General features: G+C 41.1%; 1 protein-coding gene across 1 annotated transcript in view; it reads left to right on the top strand.

Annotated features, from left to right (window-relative positions):
- PARD3B (par-3 family cell polarity regulator beta) overlaps window positions 1-15,111 on the top strand; it is a 925,380-nt gene that overhangs the window by 396,392 nt on the left and 513,877 nt on the right. Inside the window, exon 4 of the mRNA XM_080668084.1 lies at window positions 13,686-13,795. Within this exon, the coding sequence (XP_080524210.1) occupies window positions 13,686-13,795 (110 nt within the window). The remainder of the gene's footprint in view (window positions 1-13,685; window positions 13,796-15,111) is intronic.

Below are 15,111 nucleotides of genomic sequence, written 5' to 3' on the forward strand. Positions count from 1 at the left end.
TTGTCCTACCCAATATAAGCAGCAGGCTTATGGAGGGTTGCAGAACAGATTTTTGAGGGTGACCTGCTGCTTTCCCATATTGCCAGCATTATTGAAATAAATGCTCATATATGATTGAAGCCTGTCTCTGCATAATTGGCTCAGGTAGTGACGGGCACCCTGGACCCCTTGGTTGTCCAGTTACAGCATGAGCAGGCCCTCTCTGTCCAATGCCTTTTCTTTTGAAAGTTAGCGCTTGAATGCTATTAGCAAGAGCAGCTTGTCTCTGGAGGAATCATAGGGATGCAATGCAGCATTGTACCTGTGGCCTTTGGATGTTGATGCACATTGGATCTGCTGCCAGGAGTTACATGGAAAAGTCAATAATCATCTGTGGATCATGGCCTCGCTCTGCCCCCAGGAATTAGTCTGTCTGTGTAATGTGCTCCTGCTTGTATAATGGACATACTTAGTAGCGAGAGAGCAGCCATCTGAAACACCTGGGTGGTCTTTCAGGTGGATTAGATTTCAGTTATCTAATGTGAGGTCACAAGAGCTTGGACATCTGGGGCCAGTCCCCCATCGTGGCTTAAATATGACCCCTGCCTACCAGATGCATAAGATAAAAGGTGCCTGAGGTCAGTGCTGATCCCTGGGTTCCAGGAGTAGCTATGGGTCAACAAATGAGGTCTCAAGTCACAGTTGCAAATGTTGGAAAAGTCTCCATGCAGGGCCCCACCAGACGGTCAGATTTCCCCCTACAGGTTTATTAGATATGTTCCCTGCCTGTGAAGATCAGTGTTTGAGTTTTCTGGATTGAGCTTCACTTGATTGACTCTTATTGAGAATTTTAACTGCTGGTAAGTGTTTCATTACTGTTTCCACATCAGAAGTGAGGGCCTGGGAGACACACAGAAGATAATATTTGTGGCTCATGGGCACTGGCATAAAACCATCTTTTGAGTATTCCTAAGAGATAACAGTGGCTGCACAGGGCACCACTTCTTCTAGTCTACCAGGGACCTTCCACAGTCCAATAAAATGTAGCTGATAAATCATATAGTCATGTGTCCAGGATGCCTTAAATTGATGTGTCCATGTTTCTCATCTATCATGAGGGACTCAGTGATTTGAATTTAGTGCTTTGATGTTGTCAGTAATTGTTTGCAACTGTGGGTGAATGGCCTGAAGGCCTTGCTGGTTTCTCCCTTTCTCATCTTGCAAATAGCTAGTGAAATAGATTCTCTTAGAGCAGTGGTTCTCAACCTTTCTAATGCCGCGACCCTTTAATACAGTTCCTCATGTTGTGGTGACCCCCAACCATAAAATTATTTTCGTTGCTACTTCATAACTATAATTTTGCTACTGTTATGAGTCATAATGTAAAAATCTGTGTTTTCCGATGGTCTTAGGCGACCCTGCTAGCGGTTCTCACTGCTATAGAGCCTAAAACCATCGGTAAACACAGATATTGACATTACGATTCATTAACAGTAGCAAAATTACAGTTATGAAGTAGCAACGAAAATAATTTTATGGTTGGGGGTCACCACAACATGAGGAACTGTATTAAAGGGTCTCGGCATTAGAAAGGTTGAGAACCACTATCTTAGAGGCTATTCTCAGTTCAGTGGTGGCAGTGACCAAAATTTCGGGTAAAATAAAGGTTCCGTAAATCCTTGGTACAGACCAAACCACTGTCCTAATGAACCATCTCATATGAGCTCCATTCTGAATGAAACAATCCTCCCAAGTCCAAACCCCCTTCACTGGACACATATTAGGATTCATCTTGTGGATTTTAAGAGGGAATCACTAAAGAAACTTTTGGGATATTTTCACTTATTTTGTTAGTCAACATTGTTCACATATTCTTAGGTACAAATGTCTTTCCACAATGTATTTGAACCAGTTCCTTAAAACTCGAAAAAATGCTATCTAGTGCCCCCCACCTTGGACGTGTCACTGCTATTTTAATTAGATTATGTGAATGCTCTCTCAGTGTCAGACCTTCCAGTAATGTTCTAACCAGATTTCCTTAGTTCCTCAATCACTTTCTCCTCTTGCCACTTGGTTTATGCCTACTTTCTGGCTGAGCAAGTCTTCTCAGTATCCATGAATGGATGTCCATCTCTACCCTCTAAACCAGGGGTGGCGAATGTCCAGCCTGTGGGAGGTATAAGGCCCCAGAAACCATTTGGTCTGGCCCTGCCAAGGCATAGGGGTGAGTTAATTAAATGTTTGACCAAACACAGCGGTTCAATTTTTAGGTTGATTATTTTGTGTGGCCCAGGAAAGATGTTATAAATATCCAAAGAGACATTGGCAGAGGAAAGGTTCCCCATTCCTGCTCTAAAACCATGTGCCCAGATGCCCACTGTAAATACCTTAGTCATCATTTTATACTTATTTATCAATTGCTATATCTTCTGAATTTCAAAACTCTGTTTAAAAGATCCTTTTTGTCCCTAGCTGGTTTGGCACCAGTCCTCAGACTGCAGGGTCCTGGATTTGATTCCAGTCAAGGTCACGTACCTCAGTTGCAGGCTCAATGCTCACCCATGGTCGGGATATGTACGGGAGGCAACCAATTGATGTCTCTCTCTCACATTGATGTTTCTCCCTCTCTGTCTCTCCCCCTCCCTTCCACTCTCTCTAACAATCAATGGGAAAATATCCTCTTGTGAGAATTAAAAAAATATATATCCTCCTGAAGGTTCTTTTCAAGTAAACTCAACTATTCTAATTATTCCATGGGTTGCCATAAATCTTATGAATATAGATTAACCTCTTAAATATCTAGGTTGTAAGACTCTAAACTAGAAAACTGAAAGAGCAGCTGACCGGGCAATAGATTCCTTCATAAACCACCATAATTGACAAGACCGTAGTCAATATTTCAGAGTCTCTACTGGAGTTGTTTAACACTGATGTTGATGTCACTTTTATGCTCATTTATCATTAAGTCAGAAGGGTGATAACATATGCTGCATTAGTGTGAATAGTGTTTGTTTTAAAATAAATGTTGGTGCTGAAGAAAAATGTGTTAGGTTTGAAGAAAAAACAAACCTGACAGTAGCAATGTATTTACAGATTGGGGGGCATAGACACCTTTAAGTGCAGCGGGGAGAGTTCTTGTCTGGGCCACTTCAGGTTCCAAAGATCCCTGAATTTAGAGGTTAATCTTTGTTCCTCTAGCCCTCTTCAGTTCTGTTCATCATGCAGCTGTTAAGTACCCGATATACTAGGGATCCTACATGGTTCACTAAAATGAGTTGCTTGCTATCACAAGTGCTTACAATGTAATGTTACCCCACTGTCCTCCCTCCCCATCACTCTCTCTCTTGTTCCTGTTTAAGAACTTGTTTTTTTTGTTGTTGTTGTTTGTTTGTTTCTTAACATATTTTATTGATTTTTTACAGAGAGGAAGGGAAAGGCATAGAGAGTTAGAAACATTGGTGAGAGAGAAACATTGATCAGCTGCCTCCTGCACACTCCCTACTGGGTATGTGCCTGCAACCAAGGTACATGCCCTTGACCAGAATCGAACCTGGGACCCTTGCCTTGAGTCCACAGGCCGATGCTCTATCCACTGAGCCAAAACGGCTAGGGCTTAAGAACTTGGTTTATCCCTATCTTAAATGCCAACGTTTAGTGCGTACCTGTTTCTTATCTGTCTCCCGCCTATACGCTATACAAGATCAGGACCTTTGTGTATTGTATGCCGATGTATCCAGAGTGTCTAGGAGAATGCCTGGTATAATTTAGTCATCCAGCAAACATTGTTAAATGAGTAAATTAAGGGGATACAAGAAAAATATAACTACTCACATGAGACAAAGGAGGATGTGACATAGGCTAAAAAGGTATAGAAGAAGTTCCACACTTTGTGGGACTCTCAATGTATGAAATTTAGGATTGATATTTAAGAAAAGAAACATACATTTTAAATTTAAAAGTATATATGTATATCTAAATCAATACTTATTTAGAATGATTAAAATCATAATAATTTAGAAATTTAATAGAGCTAATATTCTAGGGGCATTAGAAATATTAAAAATAATATTTTATTGATGACATATTAATTGATTACATATTAATTTATACTTGAAAATAACTCTTTTATACTTTTTCCCTACCATTTTTGACTGCGTGTTCTTTAATAACCACTTCCTATGTGATATCAGTTTTTGTGCATTGGTAAATGGAAAATTCGATCTCTGCTCCAGCCTGGTTAATCCAACTGTTTCTGTTGTTTAACATTGTGATGTGTAAACAGGGGACTTCCAAGTGCAGGCTGGTAACCTGTGAAACTGCCACAGGTCGTGTCTTACTAGCACAGGGTTCAGTTCTGTGCCGCATTTTCAAGTGTATTCTACATAGGAGAGAGCTTTCCATTGACAAGGTATTGGGCAGAACTGAATTACCCGAGTACTGAAATGTATACACTATTATACATCGGGTGAGTAAAACAATTTTCTTTAGACTAGCTTCTGGTTTTGTACATTTCAAATCTTGTTTATCTTCCAGGACCCACACCCTTCAGCCAGGGGCACAAAGAGCAGAGCCATTTGATCATGTCACCTGGCCCTGCTTCTTTGTGTCCGGAAGCTGGGTGAACCAGCACAGTAGGTAATAGGGATATAGCTGCATTCCCCACCAGGGGGACTGGCATTAACTGAACTATATAAAGCAGTGTCTGTGAACCACACACATATAGGTCACTATATTCAAATGAACTATATCCCCAACTCAGTGCCCCCTTTACTGGATCCCAAAAATACTTTCGGCCATTCTAGGTTCACCCGACAGGAGGGGATATCAGAGCTGAGGTAGTATTAGCTACTTGACTCATATAACGTTTACAGAATCAGAGAATCATGTGATCTTGTCGCCAGACTCCTCCTGGGATTCTGCGAGGGGCCCTGGCCGACAAGGGTCCCTGAAGTTCTGCTTGGTTAGCTGCACAGCAGATCTGCTTCCGGGTGTCCCAAAGAAGTGAGGTTGTTATGACTTCAGGAACGGACGGCATTACACTGATGGTAGCATCAGAACATCGGTGAGAGGGTAGAACTGGTATGCACTGGGGTTAGAGCCTGCGGGCACTTTGAGGCAATGGCAGGTGGTCCTGCTGGACATGGACCACATGGCCATGGACGCAGTACAAGCTGCCATCAGAGAGGTAGGCTGGGGGAAAGCAGTGAGATCCTTGAAAACCAGAACAAGAAAAGGGAGCTTGCCCTGCACATGTCACATTCCTTCCCTGCCCCTCCACTGCAGGAGCCTTTCCTTGGCATTATTAACTCAGGTGTCTTTATCAGGGCCTGTGAATGTTCTGTTCCCTTTTCGGAGCGTGTGCCTTTTAAAGTCAGGGCCTTTGCTCATGCTGCGCCTCCTCTGTCATTTGTCATTGTTGGTTGTTGTGGGTTTTTTGTGTGTTTGTTTTTTATAAATCGTTTGAATTTTACTCTCACCTAAAATGGCCACTGCTGAATTTCTTCCGTATCACTGGAACACAGACAGTGAGTTTTGCCCCTTTATTGCTTGTCGTTGTTCTTAATGTAACATTTGGGACATAGTTCATGTCTAACATGTGGCATAAGCGGCCTGTAAATAGCATGAGTAAACTGATAGGGTAAAGTATTTTCACAACATGAAAAATCCTAGGGTTGTACATAAGAATCGGATAAAGTGTGAAAGCTCCAGTAGGAGAAAAAGCATGTACCCCAGGAATGCGGCAACGCTACTCTGCAAGTTGAAGGCAACACCGTCTTCTGAGAAAAGTACAGCTCCTGATAAAAGTCCATTAAAAACCCCATCACTTGTTTCTATAGCCGTAGTGCTCCAATTTACAAATAGTGAAAGATGTTTTATCTTGTATGTGCTCATTCATATCTAGTGTGCTGCTGGTGACACGTCTGTGAATTACCTGCCTTTGCCTGTTGTGAACAGGCTTGGTTTTTGCAACCCCAAATGCAAGAAAAATGATACTGTTCATCAACGTGAACCTCTTTGCTCCTTTTATGGCGATACTGGGAGTCATTTTCCTAATGGGGTGATATTTAAGACCGAAGTATTTGGACAGCTACAGTCCTGCTGAAGCGGGGCTTGGTTTCTCTCGTGTGGTTTCTTCATCGTAGTGTCTGAGAGCCTGCGCAGCTGCTGTGCTCATCAAGGCAGGGCTCAAGCCGGCCAGGCTCCCCTGCCGTGAGAGCGATCTCTCCTCGGTACTTTGCCATAAATTGTGCCGCTACTGATATCATTGCCGAGTTTTTTAAATGGGTCTCCAGATTTCAATGCAGTGGAGTCTGTTAGGCATCATTGGAAAAGCCCTCTCTGATACCCATAAAATCCACATACACAATAAAGCCTGGTTTTCTCCAAAAACAAGTGAGGTGCCCTTTCATGCATCTTTTCTTCCTTCCTTCCTTCCTTCCTTCCTTCCTTCCTTCCTTCCTTCCTTCCTTCTTTCCTTTCTTCGTTTTATTGCGATATTGACAGGAAGAATAGGAAGAGAATGCTTTCAAGTAATTTAACTCGCCTGTGAGGGAGATCGTGTACTCAGGTGGAGATGCTGGTGCCTTGACTGGCGGGTCGCGCATCCTGCCAGATATGCCCATGTGGCTATGGATTCATGTTTGCTTTTGGCTGCTCAGTTTCCACAACCCTTTCCTTTTATCTGTACCTTCCACTCAAATCCTTCTCAACTCTTCAGGTGATAAGGATTGTTACTGCTTTAAAGAGATCTCATTCCCCTTCCACACACCTACCCACGTTAATAATGCAGCCCCACAATAGAAGTGCCAAGTAAATAAAACTGGAGTAGAATCGAGTCCAAAAGACTTAAAAACTTAATATCTCTGGAACTCCATTTCCTTACTGGCTGGATAACCGTGGAGCTATCTCCCTGAAGATCCAAAAGGGGACTGTGGTGTAGCTCATCCGACCTGCTTACTTAGCTGATGCGGAGAGGTTGGGCCTGGGTTGAGAGCTTCCTGGAAGCTCCTCCCTGCCAGAGACGCCCGTGGAAGGCACCAGGCCTGGGGAAGACATGTCTATATTTTAATGTCCTGTTCATTCAATCAATGTCAAATTCATTCCACTAGTGGCCAAGTACAAGACAAAGGCATCCTTGTAGGTGCTGACTAGTTACACAGTCTATTAAGGACATGTGCTCTCTGAAACCAAGGTGCAGCTTACATATACTATGAATATTATTAATATGCTATGAACATTGATTATCTGGTAACTCATGTTTTCCTATTTATCTCTTTTTAAGTTTATAACACATTTAACCATCTGCAATTTGTTTTCATCATCCAAGTTAAATATTTACCAATTTAGGTGTATTTCAACCGCATCTCCCCCTCTTCAGACTTATCTTGTTGTCCTGAGCAGCAGTGTCAGTAGAATTGGAAAGAGAGTGTGTTTTCTTTCTTCAAATCAGTGTTTTGTGATTGGATAATTGAGTAGCACAGAAGTAATCCCTTTGGGCAGTGGTTGGCAAACTGCGGCTCCCGAGCCGCGGTTTGCCACTCTGTTGACTAATGAGTTTGCCGACCACTGACCTAGACTCTTGATTCCAAAAATTACAGGCTGTTGTTGTTCCTTGTGATTAAGCCCCTAGAGCAAAGGGCAGGTGAAATGGAAAAGACCAGGATTTCCCCCGTTTTGTAGAGAGACAGTTTCTCCTGTTGCATCCAGTGTTTCTCATCGTCCCTCCCCACCTTCCCCTAAGCTGGCCTCTGTGGCTTTGGTAACCACTCCTCTTCCTAAATCCCTGTTTCTGCTGCAGATTCTGGGAGAATATAGACCCTGGTTTTCTCAGTGTTTTGCATGTGGTGCTGTCGATAGACCTGTTCTGATCCTTCCTCGTTTCTTTTCCTTGGTTTACCTCATGTTTGTCTCCACTCACTTACCCTGCAGGCCAACATGATTTCCAGTATGAGCTTCTTACTCATCTTCAAGAATGGCCATTGGAGACTCTGGAGTCTGATTTCTTGTGTATATTGAGATATCTTAGATTAAAAACAAATTGTCCTAACCCTCAGTGGGCTAAAGCCAATTCGTTGTTTCTTCTGAAACAAATCATAATACTTGCTAAACACTTTCCTATTACTCACTCTTCCCCAGGCAAGAGATACAAGAACGGCTTTAGGTTTTGGCTTATGCCCCTTCTCATTTCCTTTGTATGTATAGTCATTGCTGATTTCTCCCAGGTTCTCTTCTAGTTTATTATTGCATCTCTGCCTGTGACTTCTGGGTCCCCATTCCTTTCCTCCCAGTGCTTTTCTTTTTTAAAAAAATACATTTTATTGATTTTTACAGAGAGGGAGAGGGTTAGAGAGTTAGGAACATCAGTGAGAGAGAAACATCGATCAGCTGCCTCCTGCACGCCCCCTATTGGGAATTGAGCCAGCAACCCAGGTACATGTCCTTGAGCGGGCCGATGCTCGCCACTGAGCCAAACCGGGCTCCTGCCAGTGCTTTTCCAGCCTCACTTTGCTTGAGGCCTCTCACTTCTTACAGATGCCTTGTCAGCCCATTAACTGGGACCCTCCTAGAGCCTCCAGGTGTCAGTCATCCTAGAATGAAATAGCCCCGATATTGATGTCATGCTGGCTTTCCAATTTTGCTCAGGAAAATAATTATATACCTTTAAATAAATCTCTGCTCTTACTCACCATACAACTCAGAACCTGTGCCTTTGTGATGTTTGATAGGAGACTCATGTTTAAAGTTGTTGTTTGTTTTCTCTGCAGCAACCCAGGGATGATTCCTCTGGACCTTGGCAGTCTGTGTAACTGCCTGTCTTTCTGAGACATCTTTCCAAACACTCAATACAGAATTTTATGTATAACACATCGCCTGTCATTTCAGCCAACTCCATTGCAAGCATCCTCTAAATGTAGAAATAATCATTGAGGTGTGTGTGTGTGTGTGAGTGAGAGAGAGACTTTATAGCGAAGAGACAGAAACTTGTATTTATATAGATAACTTACATTTGTGTCAGCTTTTCTACCTTATGTGATTCATTGATGTACCAATTTGAACCTTTTAACTAGTTGCTGCCTCTTTCAAATTTCTTTTCCTCAAAATGGATTAGGTGATCTTCCTATGGGGTCCCTTAATTCCATTTGTAGGGGACATTGGACAAGTAACTGTACCCCTTTTGAATCTAACTTTACTATCATTAAAATGGTGACTGCTTGAGAATTAGAAAACGTGCCATCATTCATAGACACCTGGGAACTGAGGCTAATGCTAGCGGCTCTAGGCCTGGGAGACCCTGATGAATGTAGCCATCTCCTTAAAGGGAAGAACATGAGAGTGTGAGTAAATCTCTCCTGAGTGTAACCTAAGTTCCGAATATACATAAGCATTGCTCCAGAAAGAATTGAACTTTTGTGATGAGGGAAGACCCTATCTTGTAAGGGCAGAGTCGCCAGCCTTACACTCCGAATCAGAAACTCCTGTGTTTGGAGGGACACAGCTCCTCTTTGGCTTCCATTAACTTTCTGTGCTTCTGGATAAATAAAATGGGACTGGATCCAGTCTATAGTGTGTGTGTTCATTAGTTCAGGTTCAATAAACCATACACCAACTCCCAGAACACTGCACTTGCTAAATGTGCTAAATGTTCTTTGTCCTCGCATCTCCTTTTTTTTGTTAACCGTCACTAAGGATATTTTTTCCATTGATTTTTAGAGAGAGTAGAAGGGGGGGTGGAAAGAGAGAGAGAAACACTGATGTGAGAAAGACACATCAGTTAGTTGCCTTTCACATGCACCTTGACTGGGGCTGAGGATCAAACCTGTGACCCAGGTACGTGCCCTTGACTGGCAATCAAACCTCCCATGACCCTTGGTTGCGTGGGATGGATGCTGTAACCTCTGAGCACACTGGCCAGGGCCCACTACCTAGAGCCGTGGTAGGCAAACCGCAGCTCGCGAGCCACATGTGGCTCTTTGGCCCCTTGAGTGTGGCTCTTCCACAAAATACCACGGCCTGGGCGAGTCTATTTTGAAGAAGTGGCATTAGAAGAAGTTTAAGTTTAAAAAAAATTTGGCTCTCAAAAGAAATTTCAATCGTTGTACTGTTGATATATTTGGGTCTGTTTACTAATGAGTTTGCCAACCACTGACCTAGAGTAAACACCATGACTACTCATTATCTCCCTCTCTTAGTGGAGTTCTTGATATATCATGAGGTCTCAAAAGTTAACTGTGTGGAAAAATATAATGCAGCTGTCTGTATAGGACTTCATGCTTTAAAATGCATAACATTTCTTACTTGGGTTTTACAGCCACTGGCTTTTAATCTATGAATGTGAGCAATACTGCTATGCTCTTGAGCTGAAGTGAGGACTTTTGCCTCTAAAATCTAAGAGTCTTTTCTCAATTAGCTAAAAAATACCAATGAACAGCCTATTTTCTTTTTCCATTTTTGAACTATCTTCCCACACCATCATTTTTTCTTTCCTAAAAGCTTTGATTTCTATAATAAGGCTATACCTGGTTAAGCAAAGAACTCTGTTCTATTTTAATTTGCGTATTATTCCATGAAAATTACCTTGATTTTCAGGTTCAGCTTTTTGAGCAGATAACACTGTTTACAACAAGAGCAGGTACCATTCCTCCTTTTTATTGGGAAGGGGGATTTCCTGCCTGAAAATTACGTGCCTCCCATGAAATCTGTGGTGTGTGGCTATCACCGGGTTTTAAATGAGGAGACTGTGTCACTGAGCAGCTCATTGTCAAAGAGCCACGGAAGATGAAGCTCAGTCTCTTTGACCCCCAAACCCGTGGTCCTCTCCACTGAACCAACACGTGATAGTTCTTAGTGCCGGTTCCTAATCTTACTGGTAGGTTATAAGCTCCTTCATTGCAGGGGTTAAGTAATTTCCTCCTCCTCCCCCAGGAGGTCCCATAAAACCGGATTAGTGGTTTTCTTCTTAATTTAGGTAGTCTTGCTTGTGAGGTGTGCCATTTTCTCTATTATACATGTCCATGGACTGGCCCAAATCATCGTCAGCACTTCAAATCACACGCTTCTGTTCTATACGTTCTTTGTCTTTAAGTCAGGAACTTAGTCTGGTCCTGACAACCACCTTCAAATGGGGCTTGGGCCATTTAAAAAGTAAGTTTTAAACGGCCCAAGGAAGGGTTGTGTAAAACTCTCTGAGATAGCAGCTCGTATTTAAAGATGCTCATTGTTAATTCTAATATGAAATGATTTGTATGTGTTATTAACACGTTAAGACAGCCAACGAAAGATGAGAAGGCAACTCAGCAGGAGACATTAATGTGTGGAATGCAGAAAAAAAGTGGAGAAGAAAAAAACTTATTCCTAATGAGTTGCATGTTTAAGAAAGACCTAGCCATCTCACGGTTTGTTTATTTCCCGAATGGTTGGGACCCTGGCACAGAGCTCGGCTGTCTTCCTTGGGGGGCCGCACTGTAATACTACTGCGCGCTGATGGAATACAGAGGCCCAACTACATGTTGTTATAAAATTGTCTTCAATAACACTTTGTTATTAAAACAGCCAGTATTGACAAATAGTGAGGAGTCATAGTTGGGTCCTTAAAATTGAAGGAAAGCTATCTGGCATGGCTTCTTTAGGAAAAGTACACTTATCATCACAGAAAAATAACAGGTCTTTTTCATGGGCACACACACACGCACACACATATAATGTACATGTTCATATAGATGTATGTGACTCAGCTGAAAACACAACATAACTAAAATTGTCATTCTCTCAATTTTTTGTTTCTTCGCCTCTAAAACAATTTCTTTTTTTTTTTAATATACTTCATTGATTTTTTACAGAGAGGAAGGAAGAGTGATAGATAGTCAGAAACATTGATGAGAGAGAAACATCGATCAGCTGCCTCTTGCACACCTCCTACTGGGGATGTGCCCGCAACCAAGTTACATGCCCTTGACCGGAATCGAACCTGGGACCTTTCAGTCCGCAGGCTGACGCTCTTCCACTGAGCCAAACCGGTTTTGGCAACAATTTCTTTTTTGACCTCAGTATACCATGGTGGTTTTACCTGCTTTTTATTTGTTTGTTATGTTTTATGTATTTGTTTCTCTCCAATTTGATGTGCAGTGTACCAGTCTGTTTTAAATGCTTGAAAACAAGCATTTGCCTCATTCTCTTCTTCGTTTTAAAGATAGCGGGTTACTTCTGAGGGTTATCATCACATTTAGACTGACTTGCTCACTTCAAGTTCATGGTAATCCAGGGCTTCACCTGAGAAGCAGTTAGTCTTCGGTTTACCTGAAGGAGGGAACATACAGTGGTGCAGAACTGGGACTCTGAGGACTTCAGATTTGGTGGTACTTTGTATTACTCCTACTTCTCCTGTTTGTAACTGTTTCATTTGAGAACACGGGTGCTATTACTATGATACTTGTTTGAGAACAATTTTAGATGGAGATAGAGAAGTTGAGGAATAACGTAGCCAACTGTATTAATTAGAAATAAATAATCGAATGTGAACTTGGGGAATTGATAATACCTTTTGGTGTGGTGTTTCATCCTAAGTAGCATAATAATTTCTTACTGTAAAATAAGTTATTTTATTAAAAAGCAACTTCTATCTAAACAAGGATGAAAGTATTGGCAAGTCTAGGTTTCATACACAGAATAAGAATGTTGGAACACATCGAAAAATCCGATTTATAAATAGTTCCAAGTAGATTTACTTATTATTACTGTGCTATAAAAAATGAAGTATGGAAAATTTTATTTTAAACTGCAATAGCTTGAAAGAGTTGGGGAATTAGTTTCAGAATATTGATTAACAGGGAATTGCATTTCTACTGTTTTCTGCTTTTCCTCCCCCAAAGTACACAAATAAAAAGTTAATTTTTATATGAGAGCAATTTTAAACCACAAATGGATTTTTTTGAGAGTTTCCTCTATAGTGGCCAATTTTGTATGAAACAAATTATTTTAGGCCTAATTGCAAGCAGAATAGTTAGGCCGCTAGCTCTGCTAAGGTTGAATTTCATTTGAACTTTCTAATAGCATGATCTCTCTTTTCAGAATTTAATAACTGACTCAAATATTTAATAGTGGGAGCTTTCATTAAATTAAAAAGAAATCAGGATATATTTTTAGAAGAAGTAACTTATTTTCCTTATCAGTTTCATCTACTTTAGGAGAATGGAAGCGATCTCTTTGTGTACTTTAAATAGACATGAATGCTGTAACCCCAGCAAATAATTTATTTCTAAATATGTCATCATTCAGAAGATTTGGGAAGCCCGGAATGGCAGCAATAACTATACTTCTAGCTGTACTGAATAGCAAATTGCATTGACTGTGTGAACCCCTCTACTGGGCTACTGGATAATCATTCTTTTCAATCCCCAAATAGATTTCCTAGGTTAGTTTTAGATTGCACACTGTCAGTGTTGCATTGCCTAACAGCTCTGGCTTAAGTACAATGACTTGTTTTGAAATGCAAGTGGGGAAAGATGAGGGTTGAAAGATTTCGTTTCCATGTGTCATTCTATGAATAAATGACAAAAGATCATTAAATGGATTAATTTACAAGCATTCTTGAGAAACAATGTTTTTACATAAAAGCATGTTGTAAACCTTTTTAATTAAATTGCATTGTACCATGCACTCTCTTCCCCCCAGGGTTCTCTTGACCTCTCACCTCTTATTTTGTCCTACAGGCACTCCACTGCTGGTGAGGAGAAGCAGTGACCCAGCGCCAGGACCACCTGCTGATGCCCAGCCGACTGCTTCACACCCCAGTGGCCAGAGTCTGAAACCTGCTATTCCAGTAGGTATCCTGCCTTTTGCGTTTCCAAGGAAAGATCAAAGTGCCTTACCCATAGATTCGCAGTCTTAAGTACGTTGACCATTAGAGATCTCTTGATAAGATATATAGTATTAGTTATAATAATAGCTAGTATGAGCTATTACTAGTATATAGTTATAATGATAGCATTTGTTTATAAAGCACTAATTATGTACCCAGTAGTGTTTTAAGTGCTTTACATCAAGTGCTATGAACCAGGGTATTAAAGGAAGAACACGTTTTTGTCTTCATTGTATTGATGCTGAAGTTGGAGGCAGAGGAAGGTTTAGTGAGTTGTCTAAGGTCACAGCTAGCAAGTGGCAGAGCCAAGACTTTAACCCAGGTGGTTTGGCTCCAAAGTCCCTGCTCTTGACCAGTGCACTATGCTGCTGACTCCCATCCTCCTCCCGCTTCATAACGCCCAAGGATGCAACTGGTCTAGTCAGCCAGCGTGTCAGGGTAATGCTTCTGAAGCCGGAACATGGTGAGCGGCGATACAGTTTCAAGACAACGAATATTATGGCTATATGGTGCCAGTACTGGGTTTCTAGGACTCAACAGTGAAATGAAAGAAAAATAAATGCCATGCCAAAAGTGCTTCTAACCAGATGTACTTGTATGCTGTACTTATAACATGATAGATTAAATGAAGAATAGTTTCCTAAAGAAATAAAGTACTTCTTCCACTTGGAACTGTGGGGTCTTTCTGCTAAATCCTGAGTTGCTTTGAAGAGCTGTGATTGTGGTTTGTCCTTTGCAATGGCCTGAGAGTTAGATTCTGGTTAACGGCGACATATCATTGCAATAAGTGGTCTTCAGTATGTAACCATATTAAAAAGACTCTGAGAAACGAGGCTCTAACCCATTGTAAGTCTCGCTGTCTATAACACCTTAAGAAAAAGGCAATATTTACAGGGATATAAGGATGCTGAATGAGCTAAATGGATTCTCCCAGTTTTGTATAAAATGTTCTTATTAAGATCCTGTGTCACTGTGTTTGAGGGAGGAGTCAGTATATCAAATCATTGGCAGTTACTAATAGGTTAGTGGCAATATTTTAGCTTTTTTTTTTTTTTTTTTTTCTGTGAACAAGGAAACAAATATCCTGGAAGTATTTTAGATGTAATATTTTTTATTCTCCATCCTTTTAAGAAAATATATTTAATGGAAATTACTTTAATAAAAATTAGGTGTGTGCATTCTACTGCAATGACTATTATAAAAGGAACCAGTATGTGGTATGATGTGTGTTTGTGTGTGTGCATTTAACACACACAAACTGAGACTGTGTTAGGCCT

This window comes from Plecotus auritus, assembly GCF_963455305.1.
Source record: "Plecotus auritus genome assembly, chromosome: 5".
Lineage (NCBI taxonomy): Eukaryota > Metazoa > Chordata > Mammalia > Chiroptera > Vespertilionidae > Plecotus > Plecotus auritus.